Consider the following 20,085-nt stretch of genomic DNA (forward strand, 5'->3'; position numbering starts at 1 on the left):
TCACAATACATTTTGTAAATTGTAGGATCATCAGAAATTCATTAAGGCTCTGTGTAAGTTTGATGATAGCTTGCAAATTTAATTTGGGAAATTTGCCTTTTCAATTTACAAAGAGACAATAGCGTTTATATTTTGAAATGATAAACAACTGAGCTATAGCACAAACTGACTACATGAACAATGGAAATTTATTAAGCCTTAGAAGAGTTTTTACTCAATATTTTATTAAAGAAATCCTGGGAATTGTGTGCAAAATATGTAAAAATATTATTCAAATTAACATAAATTTGTGAGTTTAAAAAGTTCAAAGTAAATGGTAGGTTTTACTAGTTAAAAAAACAAAACAACACTTCTGTAACTGTATTTAGCCAAGGCCTCTAGGTATTCTTGAAGCATGAGATGATACCATTAATTCTATTCAGCAACTTGATTTGATACTTCATAGCAAGAAGACAAAACCTTTAGGACTTGCTAAACTAATCAGTTTGTAATTTTAAAAAAGTACAATAGAAGGAACTGTAAAATTGAAGATGATTTCCCTAAGTTGCATGTGTATGTGCACACACAAATACAGATATGTATTCACTGACTTGTATGATTAATAGAAATGATCATCTTTGGTCATCTAAACATAAAACATAGGTACACAATAAAATCTTATTGAATTGTGTTTTGCTCTTAGCTTAAAAGCATGAATATTCATTCCGATTTTAGTATTAAAGAATTTAACTGCTAAACATCCTCCAGAGTCTATTGATTGTCAGCTGAACTTTATCTTTGGGTGACTAATCTAATACATTCTAGTGAAGGAAAATTTTTTATAAAATGGCATTTTAAATGTGAGAGATTTAAAAAACCAAAATATATGATATTTTAGAAAACTCCAATGAGAGATGTTTTATTATCTACTTAAATTTGTAGACATTAATGAGTGATATGTGGATATGCTTCTACCATCTTGTAACCCATTATGATGTATGACTACAGCCGGGCATGGTGTAGTAATCCCAGTACTTGGGAGGCTGACACAGGAGGATGGCAGGTTTGCAGCCAGGCTCAGCTACTTAGTGAGGCCCTCTGCAACTTAGTGAGATGCTATTTCAAAATAAAAAATAAAAAATAAGGCTGGGAGGTAGAATGTCCCTGGGATCCATCTCTAGTACCACAAAAAAAGTATGACTACAATGTACCAATAAAAAGAAATAAAAATAGTCATTAAATTATACATCAGTTATCTAAGCTATATTAAAATTTTTGAGGTATAATCATTACACAATGCTCTGTGATAGAACTTTGGTCAAATACACAGTTTGTAACCTTTTAGAATGTTACAGATAGTGGTCATTTATAATAGAGGTTTCTAGAGCTTTAAAAGATATTGATATTTTGAAGAAAATATATTTAGGTTTGTAAAGTGGCTGGGTATGTAGTTTACAATCTCTTGTTTTATTAACCAGACAAAAGTTTATTCTTGAAAAACTCAAAAAGAGTAGGGAGAAAAGATTATAAAAAATACACCTGGAAATTTAAATAGGTTGGCTTCTAATTATTATAAAATACCACTAAAAAGTTATGAAACAAAATGTTTAAGCATTCTAAAGGTTGATTTCTTTATTACTGTGTTTTGCTGCTTTAAAGATAGTGCTTTGTATCAGACAGTTCTGCCTTTCTAAGCAGTTTGACTAAAGAAATTCTCCTAAGCACATTTCAAGGTTCATATTTCTTATATAATGGACTGATAAACAGTTAACTGCCTTTGTGATATGTCACAATTTGTTATTCATTTCCTCCGGGTTCACCAATCTCATCCCAAGCCTTCTGTGACAGCTAGGTCATTCTTGATTCGTCTACATTACTCAGGTGTAAAGACAAGAGTAGAGCTGCTTTCTTTGAAGTTCTAATTCCTTAGATTTTTGCTATTATTTCATTGAATAACAATGAGTTTGGTTTCTTCTCTAAAAGTTTGTATAACTCAGCCAAGCCTGGTGGTGCACGCTTTTAATGCCAGTACTTGAGAGGCTGAGACAGAAGGATTCTAAGTTTCTAGCCAGTCCACAACTTAGTGAGGCCCTCAGCCATTTAGCAAGACCCTATTTCAAAAAAAAAAAAAAAAAAAAAGGGAATGTAGCTCAGAAGTAGAATTCCCTGAGTTCAATCTCCAATGGACCCCTCCCCACACACAGAAAGAATTTTGTATAATTCTTACTGACACTATTGCCATCTGGTCAGTAGCTTTGGAAAGCAAGGATTGCTAATATTTATTTATTTAGAATATAAAATATGTATGTAAGATTTACCAATTGGTAAATTTGTCAAATGTACTCAAAACTTTTCTTAGATCTGAACTGAGTAGAAGCAAATGATGTTTGTTTTTGTTTTTTTATAAATCCATGATACATTCTTTCCTTTAGACAGGAACCTTAAAACATACACAAATGCAGAGAGAGAGAGAGAGAGAGAGAGAGAGAGAGGAGTAAGAGTACACATAACAGTGCTTATCCAAAAATCTGTTCAGATACTATTCACAGGGCGTGGAAAGAATTTTCTCGATGTTTTTCTTATCACGATCAGGTTTATGAGGATTAAACAGGAGGCTATCAAGGGGCAGATGTGACACCGCTAGCCAGCACCCGGCAGGTGAGGGGAACACTTCTGAAGAAAGGAAAAATGGGGGAAGCTAAGAAGAGTGTTCTAGGAAAGAAATGTTTCCCTGTTAATTCAGAGTGCAGAACAGCAAAAGATTGAGCTAAAGAGATTTGAAGGTGCCAGACCATGGAGAAGGTTTCAGTACTGTGATAGCGAGGTGTTGTTCTGTTGACAGAGAACCATTCTGTTGACATTTGAAGCCATGGAGTGTGGTTGTTCTACATTTTGGAAAGACTATCTTGGTAGTTTGGTGAAACAGACTGAAAGTGGCAAAAGTGACAGCAGCAGGGACAGTTTGAGAGGCTGTTCCAGGGATAGCATGATAATGGAGAAAAGCAGGCAGATATTTAGAATGTAAAACCAGTTCAATGCGTTGAATAATGTGAGATGGGAAATAAATGTAAGAAAGAGAAGGATAAAACTTAATCTGAGAGTAATCAAAAAAGGAGGGATGTGCCAGGTGTGGTGGCGCACGCTTGTAATCCCCACACTTGGGAGGTAGAGACAGGAGGATCGCGCAGGTTCGAAGCCAGCCACATGCACTGGCTTAGGAGACCCTGTTTCCAAAATAAAAATGTAAAAATAGGTCTGGGAGTGTAGCCTGGAGGTAGAAGGCTTCCAGGAACCCCAGTAACACCAAAAAATAAAAAAAATAAAAAAATAAAAAAGGAGGGATGGGCTTAGTGAAGGAAAATAGTCACGAGTACAAGTGTGAAAATAATTGAGTTTTACTAGCTTACATACGTTCAAAGAGGCAGGAAATATATGCATCTAGGGATCAGGAAACTGAGTTTACCTAGACATAAAAAAATTAAGCCATGAAAATGCTTAAGAATGTGTAAAATAAGAAAAGAAGCCAGGCATGGTGGTGCACACTTGTAATCCCAGCATTCAAGAGTCTAAGACCGGAGGATCACGGTTCATGCACAGCCTCATCTACTTAGAGAGGCCCTTTGCAACTCAGTGAGACCCTGTTTCAAAAAATAAAAAGACTAAAAATAGAGCTGGGGGTATAGTTTGGAGGTACAATGCCCCTGGGTTCTGTCCCCAGCACCACAAAAAAAAAAAAGATGAGATCTAGTAAATATATTAAATACTAACATTTACAAGGTGATCAAAGAAGTTTGAGGAGATAAAACCTGGAAGATAGGAGAAACACCAAGTATGGCGTTCTAGAAGCCAAGAGAAAAGAAACTTTCCAGGGGAACTTGGCAAACATCATTGTTTCATTGATTTAGTAACAGGTATTCATTAGGTTTCTACTTTATGTCAAGAACAATTTTAGAATCTTGCATACATGAACTCTGCGAGGTAGAGAAACAAATATAAGTCAAACAATCACACAGATAAATGTTTCCTTGTAAACTTTATTTTTACACCTTTATTGGTGCATTGTAACTATATATCATAGTGATACTCAAGGTGATATAGACCCACATGCACACAGAACTTGGTGTTTCCCTCCATACCCCGCCCCGTGGCCTTTTCTCTCGCCATACATATCAGTGAGATTGGTGGTGAAACTTTCATGTTATGGACATAACTTTATTTGAACTGTTTCCTTCCTCAAACCTTACGTCTGGCCATCTCCTTCTCCCAGTCCCCTTCCACTTTTCTACTGGCTTTTCTCCTCATTTGACTGAAGATCTTTTTATTTCCTATTTTTGTTCTAGATTCTGCATGTGAGATAAAACATGACTCAGGACTTTCTGAGACTGGCTGATCTCACTTAGCATAATATTCTCTAGTTCCATCCATTTCCTCTAAAATGACATAAACTTTAATAAGTCATAAGGAGTAAGATTATAAATAACTATAGAAGTATGTACAGGTGAACTTCTAATCTGTCAAATCTGGGAATCTCTGTCTTAAGAAGTGAATGAATAAGAACCAACAGGTCTCAGTTTACTAGCAGGGAGCAACCCTGACAGTAACTGTTCAAGTGTAAATGTGTGAAGTCAGCCCATGAGCCTTGAGTGCTAGCAATATTCCCGAAAGCTGATGCCAACATGGGAATAATCTTATCTTCCAGGGTTTTTTTTTTTTTTTTCAGGATTGGGAATGAAACTCAGGAGCATTCTACCTCTGAGCTACCCCCCAGCCCTATTTTTTATTCTTTACTTTGAAACAGAGTCTCACTGAGTTGCAAAGGGTCTAAGTAATAGCTGAGGTTGTCTACAAACCACGATCCTCCTGTCTCAGCTTCCCAAATGATGGGATTACAAGCGTAGACCACCATGCCTGGCTCATCTTCCAGGAATTTAAAAAGTAACAATTATTACATTTAGGCAATCAACTGTGCAGAGAAGGTAGACCTAGACAGATAGAAAAATTGTTTAGAATATTTCCATTTCAGGCTCAGAGGTCTCTATGGGAAATATAAACTCATCATGTTTTAATTTGAAATTTTATTATATATGTGAGACACAGTGAAGAAGAATGACCACAATACTACTTTTTAAAACTCACTTTATTGATATTACTTTTTGAGGGAAATTTTATATAGTTATCTCTTTGTAGTGTACTCTCTTCAATGATGCTTGATAACCTTACCATGTTATCATGTGATTCTTTAATAAAATGTTTATATGTTAATCAATGCATTTTCTCACTCTTGGGTGGCAATAAGTGGTCTACCCTGTTTTAGGATGAAATGTTGCCTGTGAAACTTTTATTAGAGGTCTTGTTAAATGCCCAGTCCTTTCCAAGGAATAACAACACTTTATTATAGCCTAAAGGGAGAGAAAGTGACAATTTTAGGCATTTAAGTCAAATAAGTGTTTGTATATGTTAAATGTCCTTTGCATACCTCCTCTTCCTGCTTTTTATTAGTATCAGTTATACTTTCTCTGGTATCAATGCTAGACCTGGGGTGGACAATCAGATCTTGAAACTTTGCTCAGGGTTCTTTAGAGTAGCCATGCCACCTGCCCCAGCAGGGAACACATAGTTCAAGAGAACAAGGACACTAACAAAGAAACAGTAGTTTGCTGTTGGAATCTCAGCATTTGGTGAAGTCATCTAAGAGTGCAGAATTCAAAATCCAGAGCCTAGGTCCTTCCACTACTGTATTAAAGTTAAACAATCCTAGAAAAAGCATAATACAATAGTGGGTTTATTGCTTAGGCTTGTGAAGCAGTTATAGGGGGAAAATTACCTTTTCTTTATCTGTCACTAGGTTCCTAGCTGAGACCCCACAGCAAAAGACAAATTTAACAGAAACAAAGCCAAATGCATTTAGTAAAAATTTTTTATGGCATGGTATGGGAATCTTAGGAAGTAAAGACCCAAAGAAACAGGGAAAACTTTATGTTTATGCTTATGTCTGATGAAACCTGGAGAATTGTATAAAAGTGTAATGAGAAAAAAAGGTGATGTGAGTAATAAAATCGAGTGAATTTAGGAAGGCCTGGTGGTTTCAACTCTTGTAGGCCTCTAAGTATTTTCATTCCTTTCCTCTGCATAAGGGAAAGTCTTTTCCAGAATCTGAATTTTGTGACCTACTTTAGAAGAGGCCAGAGGATTCTTTTATGGCGTGTTTCATAGGATGGTAGGAGAAGGTCACAGAGACCTTCTTGCTTCTGATATTTTTTTTTAAATATTAAGCTGCCATGTTTGAGGTAGCCTGTCCTGAACCTCATCAGAGTACTACATTTTATATTTACAAATAACAGAATTATAAACAAGAGCAATCATTTGTCTCTATTTTTATCTTAAATATACTTTTAGTGATACATTGTAATTATACATCATAACAAGGCTCAGAATAATAGGAACACACACACACAGAGCCCTTGAGATAATTCCTTTGGAATTTCTTTATGGCTGAGTAAAATTCCATTGTGTGTACATACTGCAGTTTTGTAATCCATGAATCTGCTGACAGACCCCTGGGTAATTTGTCTGTTAGAAATTGTGTTTCTAGAAACATGAATATGCACGTACACTATAACATTTTGATTTCTTTTTTTTTTTTTTGAAAGATACCCAGGAGTGGTATAATTAGGTCATTCTGGTGGTCCTATTTCCAGTCCTTTGAGGAACCTCCACACTAATCTCCATAGAGGCTATACTAATTTGTAATCCTACCAAAAGTGTATAAGGGTTCCAATTACCCCACATCCCAATCAGCATTTGTGATTGTTAGCATTCTTGATGATTGCCATTCTAACTGAATTGTATGGAATCTCAGTGTAGTTTTGATTTGCATTTCCCTGATTGCTAGAGATGTTGAACATTTTTTCATATATTTATTGTCCATTTCTATTTTCTATTTTGATAGTATCTAGTCAGTTCAATTGCTTATTTCTATCATTTAGTGTTAAGTTTTTAAGTTCTTTATATATTCTAGATATTTGTTTTCTCTCAGAGGATAACTGACAAAGATTTTTTCTCATTTTACAATCTCTTTGGACTCTTGGTTGTTTCCTTTGATGCACAGAAGATTTTTAATCAAATGTCATGCCATTTATTGATTCTCATCTTCATTTCTGAACTTTGAGTACCTTACTGAGAAAGTCTACCAATACCTATATGTCGGAGAGCTGGTCTATGCCCTCTTCTAGTAATTACAAAGTCTTTGGTCTGTCTTTATATATATAAATGATTTGTGTACATTTTTAATAATACATTTTTTACCTTTTGTTTCAAAAAGTGGAGATGGCTAGACTACCTGCTGCAGGCATCAGCGGAGTGCATATCACCCACCTGAATAAAGATGTTTGATTGTTTCCTGAATTGAGGAGAGATAAAGTATTTGTGGACTGACAGACTCACTGACTCTAAGAAAAATCAAATTGCTTTTTGCTGGTAAACTATCTCACCTACTTTGTGTTTTATATAAATCTGTATTTATGTACCAATATTTTTAAGTGGAATAAAATTTTATATTTTTAACTGAATTAGATAGGTGTAGCATAGATCATCCTTTTCTCTGGTATTCTGGACAGGATGTATCTTATGGTGAATATTCTTATGCTAACTCAAGATACTAGGTCTTTTCTCCAGTGTAGGACTTCATACAATAATATATAAATATTCTCCATTGGCCTTAATATTATACCGTTTGACCATTTCTTTCAGAATAAAGTGAAAAAAAGATTTTTTTTCAATCACATACCTGTACTTGGTTTTGTTTCTATCTGAGCTCTTGAGATAATGTGAATGTTTTTCTAGTAAAATAATGGATTTCCCAATGTCTCGTACATTATTCCTTATCTGGAAGGTATAATAATTTGAGGGCCATTATTGTCCCTAAGAAGTAAATTAGGGCCTTTTTATTTCCTTTTTCTTTCATATGACTCTATTTATTACTGAACTAGTGTGACAAATGTGTCTTAGAATAAAAATTCTGCTATTACAAATGCAAAATGTCTTGGCAGCCATAATGATAAAGGAAAATGTCACAGAGCATTCATTTTCCTCTTGATTTGGTAGAGTGGTGGTTGAGGAAAAGTTGTAATAAACAGAATAATGAAATCGTTCGTGCTTTAGCAGAATTGAATTTTACTTTGATTTACTGAAAGCACCACATTAATAAGCAGTCAATTGATTGAAACTCACAAAACATAGTAGCTGTCAAACATCAAATTATTTTCCTTCTACTTTACACTGTGAGCTAATCAGGATTTGAAACACAACACAGATTAATGGAAATCACACTTTATAAAATTAATGATTACTTGGGTTTAAATAACAGTTTGAAAGTGACAAAAATAATACAAGAGCATGAGAAGAGACTATGTTATCTGACACTAGAAATCTGCAGCTATTTCAAGAGCTTTGTCATTGAAGAGTTTGACTAAAATATTACATGTTATGATTATTCGATTATCATACACTACTAATCTAGAAGCACAAAATGAGCAGTGATTCTTAATAAGGTTCAATTATCTATTTTATTAAAGTTATTGGTAATCCAAATTGGTGTGTGCAACATTTGGGTTGAAAAAACACATGATGTAAGTGTGCCCCCATGTGGCTGGATATTATTTATAAGAATGTCGAAAAAGGCATTAACGGAAATAGATCTTTAATTGGTTGTATTTGCTAGTGAATATTTCATCAAAAGCATATGTTATCTATTTTTTTGAAAAGCAGTCTAAGTTGCAGAACTCACAATTTCTTCCATGATTTTTACAAATGTTTTATGTTTAGCTGTCTCATATTTTAACCTGTTTATCTACCTCTGATTCAGAAGTAGTAAAGGCCCACTTAGTAAATCAAGAGATTGAATATAGTATTTGGATAAGCCAAACAGGAGCATACATGTTTTAAAACACATTTTTGTAGTTAAGCAAGAGGATAGATCAAGTAAGAAAGTTTGTTCCAGGAAAGGTTCCTGGTGTAAAAACCATACGTTTTCAATTAAGTGATAACTCATTTGAATCAGTAGGATGTTGGACACTTATAATAAGTATCATAGATTGAACAGAATTTCAACTTATTTTCTATAGAGTTGTTTTGTAGAGTTGATAGCCCTCATGGTATTTTAGCCCAAAGGTGTTGCCCAGTTAATAATACTCTTCATTTATTCTTCTGATGATCAATCTCAGGATACAAAGTCTCACCTGTTTTCCTATTTCTGCTTCTGGAAGGCTCTATGAGGACTGGTTGCTAATAGCCCTGTTGGACAAGCGCATATCAGATTTCTGTAGCAGTGTTGTATGTCTGCACTGAGCAAATCTTAGAAAGTAAGGTACTGAGTGTGTTGATAGTCTAAAGTAGGCATGATTGGGGATATTCTGTCATGAAGGGAAACCTCAGAGAACAGGAAAGGAAAACATCTGTATAGTTATGTTTTAATGTGCTTGAGTGGCACTTATTTTTGTTTGTTTGAATGTCTTTCATTTGTTTGAAGTCATAGGTTTTATGACTGAACAGCAATAACCTAAATTTATTGTTTGGGATACTGTATAATCAAGGCATCAGCTGTACAGTTAAAAGGCCAACCTTCTCCTTGAAACAAGTGATTCAATTTGTATGTGTGTTGAGGGGGGGGAGTGTACTAGAAAGTGAATCTAAGGGCATTCTACCTCTGAGATACTTGTTTTGAAATATTTCAAAATGATATTTTTTTTAAATTTTGAAGCAGAGTCTTGCTAAGTTCCTGAGGGTCTTGCTAAATTTCTGAGGCTATCCTTGTACTGGCGATCCTCTTGTCTCAGCCTCAGGTGTTTTGATCTTAACCAACTCTAAAGTTTCTATTCTCAATGGAAGTTTCTTCGGGCAAAAGCAAATTTTGAGTTTTTATTTTGTTACTTTAAATAGCACAAAATATTGTGTATCTATTCCAACTTTTTATATTGAAAACTTAAAAATAGATTCAACTTTAAAGATTGCAGTCATAAAATAAATAATACAAACCTTTATTTTCTCTATTAAAATTATATTTTAATTACAATTAATTATTTACAATTGGGTGTAGTAGTGCACACTTGTAATCCTAGTGGGAGACTGAGACAGGAAAATTAAAGGTTCAAGGACAGACTCAGCAACATACTGAGATTCTCAGCAATCTCATGAGACCCTGTTTTAAAAAATAAAATAAATAAAAGAAAACTGAGAATGTAGCTCAAAGGTAGAACACCCCAGGTTCAAATCATATTACTACCAAAAAATTATTTAGCACAATAATATTTTTATTATAAAGAAAAGTTTTATAATTACAAGATGGAAGGAAATCTAACAGGCTTTTTTTGAAGAACCTAAACTGACTACCATTTTAGTTTTTCACTTTACATTCTTTTAAAAGTACTCAGGAAATAATATTTTATAAACAAATATTCATGCCTGTCACTTTTTACACAGGTCAAAATGAGTTTTGCATTTTCCGTGTGTGTGTGGAGGCGGGGGGTATTGGGGATGGAACCCAGAGGCATTCTATCTCCTAGCCATACACCCAGACATATTTTTTATTCATTATTTTGAAAAAGGGTCTCACTGAGTTGCAATGGACCTCATTAAGTAACTAAGGCTGTCCGTGAACAGTGATCCTCCAGTCTCACTCTCCTGAATGCTGGGATTACAAGCCTGTACCACCACGCTTTGATAGTTTTGCATTTTTAAAAGATAATTGAAGCATTTTTATCTCACCTTTTCATCTAAAAGATGAATGTAAATTCAGAGTCAAAATCTAAATAGCAATAATATTAATATTTCAAATAAAATATATATTTTCCTTTCTGAAAAATTCTCATACTAATGAAGAAAAACTGGTTAAATAGAGTCAGGGGAAGGACATAAAGCAGTGGATATAATTATAGTATTTGTAATATTGATTTAAAATCTCATAGCATTGACATTCTACTAGCAAAATACTGGCTTGTCATATATTGATTCTCAGTCAGAAAACTTTATTGGATGGCTGAACTTTTTGTGTGTGTTTGATACAGTAAGTTTCTTAATAATTCATATTCTATGAAGGAATTTAAATTAATTTAATATAGTTTATTTTTTCATTTGACTATTTTTACTTCATGCTTTGAGGGAGCAAAAGTCATGGGCACGCTCATCAAAGTCACTTACCGAGTAATGATTATACTTACACATTTAGAAGAGAAATGTGTTATACAACAATGAAGTAGTCACACTGAGAGACAGAGATACTGAATCCACCTCAACTGTACATTAGCAAATTACTTCATTTATATCTACTGTAGCTCACCTAGCTTATAAAAACCTAATTGAATTTCCTAAAAGAATCATTGTAAATCTATGCACTGACCTAATAGTCTGACATATGATTTTTATGAGTGTAAAATAATAAATGATATTAAAACATCCCTCACGAGTAGTTTTGCAAATGGAATATTTTTTTAAAATCATCTTTTCTCCTTATAAATGACATGATTTCGTTTGTAAGGAACCAGTTCAGCTCTGAAAACATAGGCTTTGACCATTAGTATACAATCTAGTATTTAGGACAGACCATTCATACTAATAGAGAAGTCAGCAGTTCTACATATTTCCTCTCTGCTTGTTCCAACTTCCACTTCATATTCATAAAATATAAGACACACTTATTGTAAAATAGCAGGTTATGTTTTCCTCTTTCAATCTAGTGTTCTTATCCCAAGCCCATGTGGTAATCAATTATAATAGCATTTGTTTCGCATATTATTCTGTAATAAAATGTGACATTGTTCATTTAACCAATATATTGGAAAATGTATTGCAAAATAATATATAGCAAAAATATATTATTGAAGTGTTCAGCTCTAAGAGTTAACTCAGAATTAATTGCTTTTAAGGAAAAAATGTAGCAGAAAAAACTATACACATGTAATTCTCAATCAAGAACATGTATAGTGAACATTTCATTAGTAGTTGCTTATTCAAGGGATAATTGACCAATAAAATGCCTCAGACAATTTTTGAAGAGTCGACAGTATGGACATGGTTACATTAGCAGTAAAATAGAATGTCTTTAAAATATGTTCACTGCATTACACCAATAAAAAAATTTAAAAAATATGTTCACTGGAAATGATGTGGAATGCTCCGCATTTTTCACTCTGATTTAAAATAGGCAACTTATGGAAGTTTATTTCTAAGAAAATTAGGTTCACTATTATGTACTTTTATACTTACTGAAATATACTTATGTTTGGACCTGAGGACATCAGAAACCAATTTTCCAAGTCACAGATAAATTAAAACTTATTGAAATACAGGTGGCAACACAATAAAATTTTTCAGTACAATTTTTTTTGCTGTATAATGATAATTATATTTTAAGATAAGTTAATATCTATTCATACTAATTGCACAGCACCTTTTCAATCTTGTAAAGAGTAATCAAAGAACAGAAGAGAAAATGGTTGATTAGAAAAGCCCACAGTCTTTCAGATTTTCTTTGATTATTATATCTGTAACTGCATCAAATACAAACTTGACATTTTGGGTATCAGTAGCACAGGTCATGTGCGAGTAAATTTCCTTATCTTCTTTTTTTAAATTCAGGTCTAGAAACTGGTTCTTGATGTAGTTCCCTGCATCTTCAAATGTATTTGGCCCTTATTAAATAAAAGTAAAGAAGTAAACATTAAACTGCATGTTACAAAAAATAAAAATAGAACTGTAAATAATACCAGTAAGTTTTAGGATTTTGCTTTGTAAACTAGGTATTGAAAAAATCAAAATGGAAAGAGTCCTCTTTAGGAATTTATGCAACATGCTTGGTATTGGAACCTGTGCTTCCTTCTGAAGGTTTTGGGGTCTAAATATGTAATCTTGTCTATAAAAAAGCTCACAGTGCAATAGAAACACCGATATATTTACACAGCAAGTGAGTAAAATAAACCACTCTATGCTTTAAGTGATGGGTATTTGTGTTTCTGTGGGTATTTATATGTTTAATATGAGCTAAAAGTGAAAATAATGGAAATAACAGACCACTAAGTAAAAATGAAGATAGTATTTGAAATAGACTTTGCGAGGCAGTTTAGAAGGGAGGGGAGAAAAGCATAAATAAAAACAATAGAGTGAAAGTGAGCATGGCCTGTTCTCCTAGACTTGAGAAACGAGTTGAGAGTTGCAGGATCTGGTTGAATAGAAACTGATGTGTTTGTAGAACTGTAGAAATCAGTAGCATTGACAACTAATTGGACTGACATTATAACAGAATATGCTTTGTGAGGATTTTACATAGAAAGGATCATAAAGATTTCCCAAGGATTTGTTCTTTGATTTATTATTTTTAGGATCAGATTTCTATCAAGGACTATCTTTAAAAACATATAACATGCTGGGCGTGGTGGCGCACGCTTGTAATCCCCGTGCTTGGGAGGCAGAGACAGGAGGATCATGCTGGTTCGAAGCCAGCCCCGCTGGCTAAAGAGACCCTGTTTCCAAAAATAAAAAAAAGTATAAAATAGGTTGGGAGTGTAGCCTGGAGGTAGAAGGGCTTCCAGGAACCCCAGTGCCACAAAAACAAAAAAACAAAAAAACAACAAAAAAAAAACATATAACAAGCCAGGCGTGGCGGCACACACTTGTAACCTCAGCATTTGGGAGGTTGAGACAGGAGGATTGCATTTTGCAGAGAGCCTCAACTTCTACTTAGTGAGGCCCTTTGCAACTCAGTGAGACCCTGTTTCAAAATAAAAAATAAAAAATAGGGCTGGGATGTGGCTTGGAGGTAGAATGTCTTTTGGTTCCATCCACAGTACTGAAAAAAAAAAACACACACATATACTATGTGGGAGGTAGTAGTGCATGCTTTTAACCATAGTACTTGGCAGACTGAGACGAGAGGATCATAGGTTAGAAACTAGTCTCAGCAACTTAGTAAGATCCTATTTCCAACAGCAAACAAAACAAAACAAAACAAACAAACAAAAAAAAAAACAGAAGGTGAGAACAAGTAGAGGTGTTCCAGGCATTGAGACTGAGGGTGTGCCATCAAGGGGATCATGGAACTTTGGTTTCTTCCTTCTCATTTTTTCTCAGCTGCCATGACATGAATGAGCTTCCTCTGCCCCCCACACACACTATGATGCCCTGCCTCTCCACAGGCCCAAACACAGCAAGGCCAATGACCATGGGCTAAAATCTCCAAAATTGTGAGCTAAAATAAACTCTTTCCTGTTATAAGTTTATTTAACTCAGACATTTGCTATAGTAACAGAAAGCTGACTAATCCAGGTAGATAAATGATATGCATTTGGCACACATAGAACTGTACAACACAAGGAGTCAGCCCTGATTAAACTATGGACTTTAGTTAATGTATCAATATCAGGGAAGCAGTTATAATGAATGTCCCACAACAATGCAAGATGTTCAAAGAACAGAATCAAGCAAAGAAAGTATATGGGAACCTTTTGTACTTTAACTTAAACAGTTTCTCTTTAACTAAAAAGTGCTTTAAAAAATAAACTCCTTTTACTTAAATATGTATAAATAACCCTTAATTATATTAATATTTAATTCATAATATTGAACATAAAATAATTCTTATATTTAATCACCTGATAAATATCTAAATACCATTTATAACTATAGAATAAAGACATAGCACTATATAGATTAATCAGCCTAAGTACCTATTTTTTGACAGAATATCATGCTCCTAGTTACATCTGTGCTATCCCACATTACCTAAAGGGTGAATTTGGGTTTGTATTTTTATTTGAGTTGAAAGTATTTCCATCATACATAATCTTATTAACAACAAAGCATTTTAACTATTACAAAAAACAAAATTGCTACTGATATTATATTAAAGTAATCCTTCTATGGAACTTAACCTTTATAGTCACTGACTCACAGGACAGATAATAAAATTCCAGGGCCCAAAAAAAACCAAAAGAGGAAAAGATGTCATGATTCTCAAATCTGTTCATGCTCTCAGTCTCTGACAATTCAGGTATTGAACAGCCACTGAAATCTAGTATAGCATTACTGGCTTTCATCAGTATGTACATTTAAAAAAAATTGCACCTTTGGGAGGCTGAGACCAGAGGATCGCAGTTCGCAGCCAGCCTCAGCTACTTAGTGAGGCCCTTTGCAACTCAGTGAGACCCAGTTTCAGAATAAAGAATAAAAAATAGGGTTGGGGGTGTATTTTGGAGGTAAAATGCCCCTGTGTTCCATCCCCAGTACCGAAAAAAAAAAAGAAAATTTACTTTTCTATTACAATGTTGAAGACAATACTTCAGTATTATTCAATGCATTAAACAGAGTAGTGACTGTCATGTTAGCTTTTCCAGTTTGTTCAATGGGAATTTGTGTTAATATAACAGCATAAAGAAGATTGCTCTTTATTTGGAAATTTTTTTCACTTTGGATCATATGCACGGATCAAATATGATTATATGGCTCATCTTCTTAAGTATTAAATGTCCAAATTCAGATAGAAAACTATATCTCTATACAGAAATATAGGATTATAAAAATAAAATCTTACCAGTGTATTCTGGAAAGCAGATGCTAAGATGCACCTTGTTTACTTTTTCTTGAAAGAGATCTTTTTTATTGAGGAAGAGGACAATGGAGGTGGTGGCAAAATACTTGTGATTACAGATACTGTTGAACAGGTGGAGACTTTCATGCATTCTGTTCTGTTAGGCATAAAAATAAGAATGTGTAGAATTATTATTTGCAGAATGTGAGAGTTAAGCATCATACACAAGATCCTAGAAGTGACATCGATCTTGGAAAGACTTCACTGTGTTGGAAGTGTGGTTGTGCTACTTGGCAACACAAACATTTGCTTTTTACCATGGCATTTTTTCTCTTTCAGACTTACCACTTCTTCATCTTCTACTAGGACCATGTCATAGGCACTGAGCGCAGCACAAAATATAATGCATGTAACTCCTTCAAAGCAATGAATCCATTTCTTTCTCTCTGATCTCTGCCCGCCTACATCAAACATTCTTTAAAAAAAAAACAAATAAATAATGAACATTGCAAAGATCCTCCAAATTTTGTAGAAAGATTAACATTTCAAATTATAAAGCGCTATTCCCATATTTTTGAAAGGTATTCTTCTGATTTTTGTTGGTAATAAAATAAATTTTATTTATTCAACCTGCAACTAAGTTTCATTTTTTTTCAATCTATGTTCATGATAGAGTAAAATAAATTTTATCCTGAGTTTGAGCAATTGGAAGACTTAAAGCAGCAGTGTTCTTTTTATTTTTGTTGCTAATAAAATAAATTTTATTTGGTCAACATGCAATTTAAGTTCTTTTTTTTTGCAATTCAGGTTCAGTTTTTTTTCAGTCTACAGTAGAGTAAAATGATTTTCACACTGAGCAATTGGAAGATTTAAAGCAGCTTAACATTTTATTAAAAAATATATGAATTTTAGAAGATGTCAATGTTTATACATATTCTCTAGAATGAAAACAATCCCTGAAGGACCACAAACTGCTACCATTCTGATGCTATGAATTTTGCTCTTAGCACTTACTACATGCATTTGTTTTTTCAAGTAAATATTGTTTGTATTCCACATCCTAGACCGGATGATACTCTTACATAAAGATAAAAAGATATGTCCACTCTCTTCGAAGAGCTCCCTGCTTGCTAGAGAGAAAATCAAACAAGTTATTATAAAATTATGTAATAAATATTGTAACACCCAGGGAAAAATTGTCAGCACACAAGAAAATCTAAGCCAGCCTGTGGAATCTTGAAGCTTATAGGATGTGCTTAAAAACTTGGACATCCTCTACTATGTACTTTGGTAAAAGGCACCATCATGGACAGAAACATTCAATAAAGTCAATGGAGTTATGTCTTATGCATCCTTTCCATATGTCCAAATATTATGCATCCAAAATACAACCTCTAAATCATCCATTTCTTTCTATCTCTTCTGCTCCAATTCACCAACAGCTCACCTACACAAGTGTTCTGAGTGGTTTCTTTTGTTTGACTCTTGCAGCCCCAAAAGTTAATTATCACAAGTACTCAATATGTTGTCTTAAGGTATTCAATGTGTGTGTGTGTGTGTGTGTGTGTGTGTGTGTGTGTGTGTCTGGCCTTTAACCTGTGATCCTCCTATCTCAGCCTCCCAAATACTGATACTACAAATGTAAGCCACCAGGCCCAGTTTAATATATTTAATTTAATATTTTAATGAACTTTAAAATTCTTATTATATCATTTTTCTGCTTATAATCTTTAAATGGGACTCTTTCTCTTAGAACAAAAAAAAAAAAAAAAAAGAAAACTTATGAGGGTTTACAAGGCTTCCTGCCCACCTTTCCAAGCACATTTCATGTCATTTTTCTCTTCTTAGTGCCTTCTAACCACATGACTATTCTTTCAGTGCCTTTAGGGTAAATCTAAGCTTTTTCTCTCTGGAAATTCTTGCACAGGCTGTTTCCTTTTCCTGTGTCAGAGATTTCTTTCTTTCTTACATAACTGCTCTTTCTCTACTTTCAGGTGTTAGTATCATTATCTCCTCCATAAATGAGCCTTTCTCAGAGTTTATGTAATGTGTCTCTCTTTACCCTGTTTGCTTTCTATAGAACCACTCTCTTACCTTTATAGTAATCATTGCAATCAATAATGATCTTTGAAAAAGTTTACATGTGTGATATCTATTGTTTCTTTAATAGGATAACATCCTCTTGAGGGCAGGGACTTTATCTTAGTAACTCTTTATTTCCAGTGCTGGGCACTGTGATGGACACATAACTGACATGCAGTAAATACTCGCCAAGTAAGTGAATAGAGTTTTAGGTTAATGAAATGGAGGGGGTGACTTTTACACAAAATACATATGCAAGTTATCAAGGCATGAGAAAACATAGCATGTTTGGGGTAAGCAAGTCATTTCTGTGGTTAGAAACATAAAGATTAAGGTTAAAAATTGTAATAAATAATGTTGAATGAATATTGAATCACAATTATTAGGTAATATATCTTAATGTTTTAACCTTAATCATCATGTTTCTAAATGTAGAAATTACTTGCTTACCCCAAACATGCTATGTTTTCTCATGCCTTGATAACTTGAAGTGGGTGTGTTTATTTGGGAATAAGCTTAAAACATACATATAGGCAAGATAAAATAGGGCCTTTACTAGAAGTAGAGTTATCAGAAACTGTGGTAAATGGCAGAGGTGTAAAAACCTAAGGTAATGAGAAATTAAATTTGGCAAATGCCTGGAAAAGAATGTTCTAGGCAATGGCAAAAAACAGATAAAGAGTTTGAGGTACAAGAGTAAGGTTGACATGATAAACCAGCAATAGGTTAACTGAATCTTTCGTGTTGCATGAGAAATTAATTTAGATTTCATGTTGTAGTCAATGGGGGCCTGGAAGAGATTTGTAGTAAGAAATTAACACTGTTTGTTTATTTTTAAGTTACATTGAACTGAATCCAGAGGATGGATTTGATGAGGAGGAGACTAGAGGCAGAGGAATACATTATAAGTCTATGGAGATAGTTTAAGACCAAGATATTAATTACTATAAAGCATGTAAGCTTCTAAGCATCTATGCAGACTTCAAGGGCAATAACCCTACTTGGTATAATAAATTTCTATTAGATGATTTTCTGAAGATAATTAAAAATATAATACATTGTACTTCACATTTTCCACATGAACCACATAGGGAATAGATATATAGAACAAAAATCACTCAAATATATACTTAAATATCCAATATGCATGTATCCAATCTTGGATATACCAAATTTAGTATACAGGCTGGAGAATACAAGATATTGTAGATGAGAAAGAAAGAAAAGAAATCCAGCCAAACCAAAAGGGAGAAAGTAACAACAAACCATGACACACTCCTAGCATATGTTGCAATCCCCGACTCAGAATCCCAGGAGATATGGGGGCTGTGGTTTACACCTGTAATCCCAGGCAGCTGAGACAAGAGGATTGCATGTTTGTGGCCAGCCTCAGCAATTTACCAGAACCGTAGCAATTTATCAAGACCCTGTTTCAGAGTAAAATTTGAAAAATGAGCTGGAGGCATAGCTTGGAGGTACAATGTCCTTAGTATCAATTCCCAGTAGAAAACAGAAAAGAAAAAAAAATGAACCCCAGAAGGATGACTATCAAGATATCTTTGCATTATTCTTACAGCTCCAACTCCTTGAGAAACAAGGGCTTCTCCTTACGGATGCTCCTTTTAGCCCAAACTTTTGCTTTCTTCACATTGCTTATTCTTATCTCTAGTCAAAATAGGTTCGATGTAAGCAGTTTGTATTTTTGCTTCTTCTAATGTTTATTATAAGATACTCTGGCTTCTTAGATCCAATGAACTTTTTTTTTTCCCAATCTCTACCAAGCCATGCTGCCAGTAGCTTAGGAAATTTGTTTCAGTACTAGTGTTTTCTTTCTGGCTAGCAAGTGTTAGGTTCAATAAATCCTTCTACTTCAGGTATCTCTTGGTCTCTAGAAGTTTGGATTTATAGCAACAATGCAAAATTCTACTATTCAATAGTAAATGAAAAGAGAAAATATAGTATTGAACATAATGGCTAAAAGTGCAATAGTTGTGTGAATTGGAAATTTAAATTTAGTGTTAATAATGAATACTTTCCTTTTTTGTGGTACTAGGGGTAAAACCCAAAGGCTTTCTACCTCCAGGCTACAATCCCAGACCTATTTTATATTTTATTTGGAAACAGGGTCTCACTAAATTGCTGAAAGCCTCACTAAGTAGCTGAGGCTGGCTTCGAACCTGCGCAATCCTCCTGTATCAGCCTCCCAAGCATGGGAATTACTAGAGTGTGCCACCATACCCATCAATAAAGAATATTTTCTGTGCTACTAATTATTAAAATTTTTGACTTGTAAAACAGATGAAAGGTGACAGAAATTTGACTCTAAGGTTAAATAATTTGAGAATTAAATAATAACTTTAATTTTTTTTTGATACTCAGGAACCTGGGTGCATTCTACCTGCAAGATATGTCCTTGGTCCTTTTTTATTTTTTGTTTTGAAACAGGGTTT

General features: G+C 34.0%; 1 protein-coding gene across 1 annotated transcript in view; it reads right to left on the minus strand.

Moving 5' to 3' along the window:
• Nucleotides 1–12,471: 12,471 nt before the first annotated feature.
• Nucleotides 12,472–20,085, minus strand: part of GNAT3 (G protein subunit alpha transducin 3) — a gene marked incomplete at both ends in the record, with an annotated part of 51,514 nt that continues 43,900 nt past the window's right edge. The window contains 3 exons of the mRNA XM_080701321.1: nucleotides 12,472–12,662; nucleotides 15,557–15,710; nucleotides 15,899–16,028. Coding sequence (XP_080557447.1) covers nucleotides 12,472–12,662; nucleotides 15,557–15,710; nucleotides 15,899–16,028 — 475 coding nt within the window. The remainder of the gene's footprint in view (nucleotides 12,663–15,556; nucleotides 15,711–15,898; nucleotides 16,029–20,085) is intronic.

This window comes from Muscardinus avellanarius (genome assembly GCF_963383645.1).
Source record: "Muscardinus avellanarius genome assembly, chromosome: 9".
In the NCBI taxonomy this organism is placed as follows: domain Eukaryota; kingdom Metazoa; phylum Chordata; class Mammalia; order Rodentia; family Gliridae; genus Muscardinus; species Muscardinus avellanarius.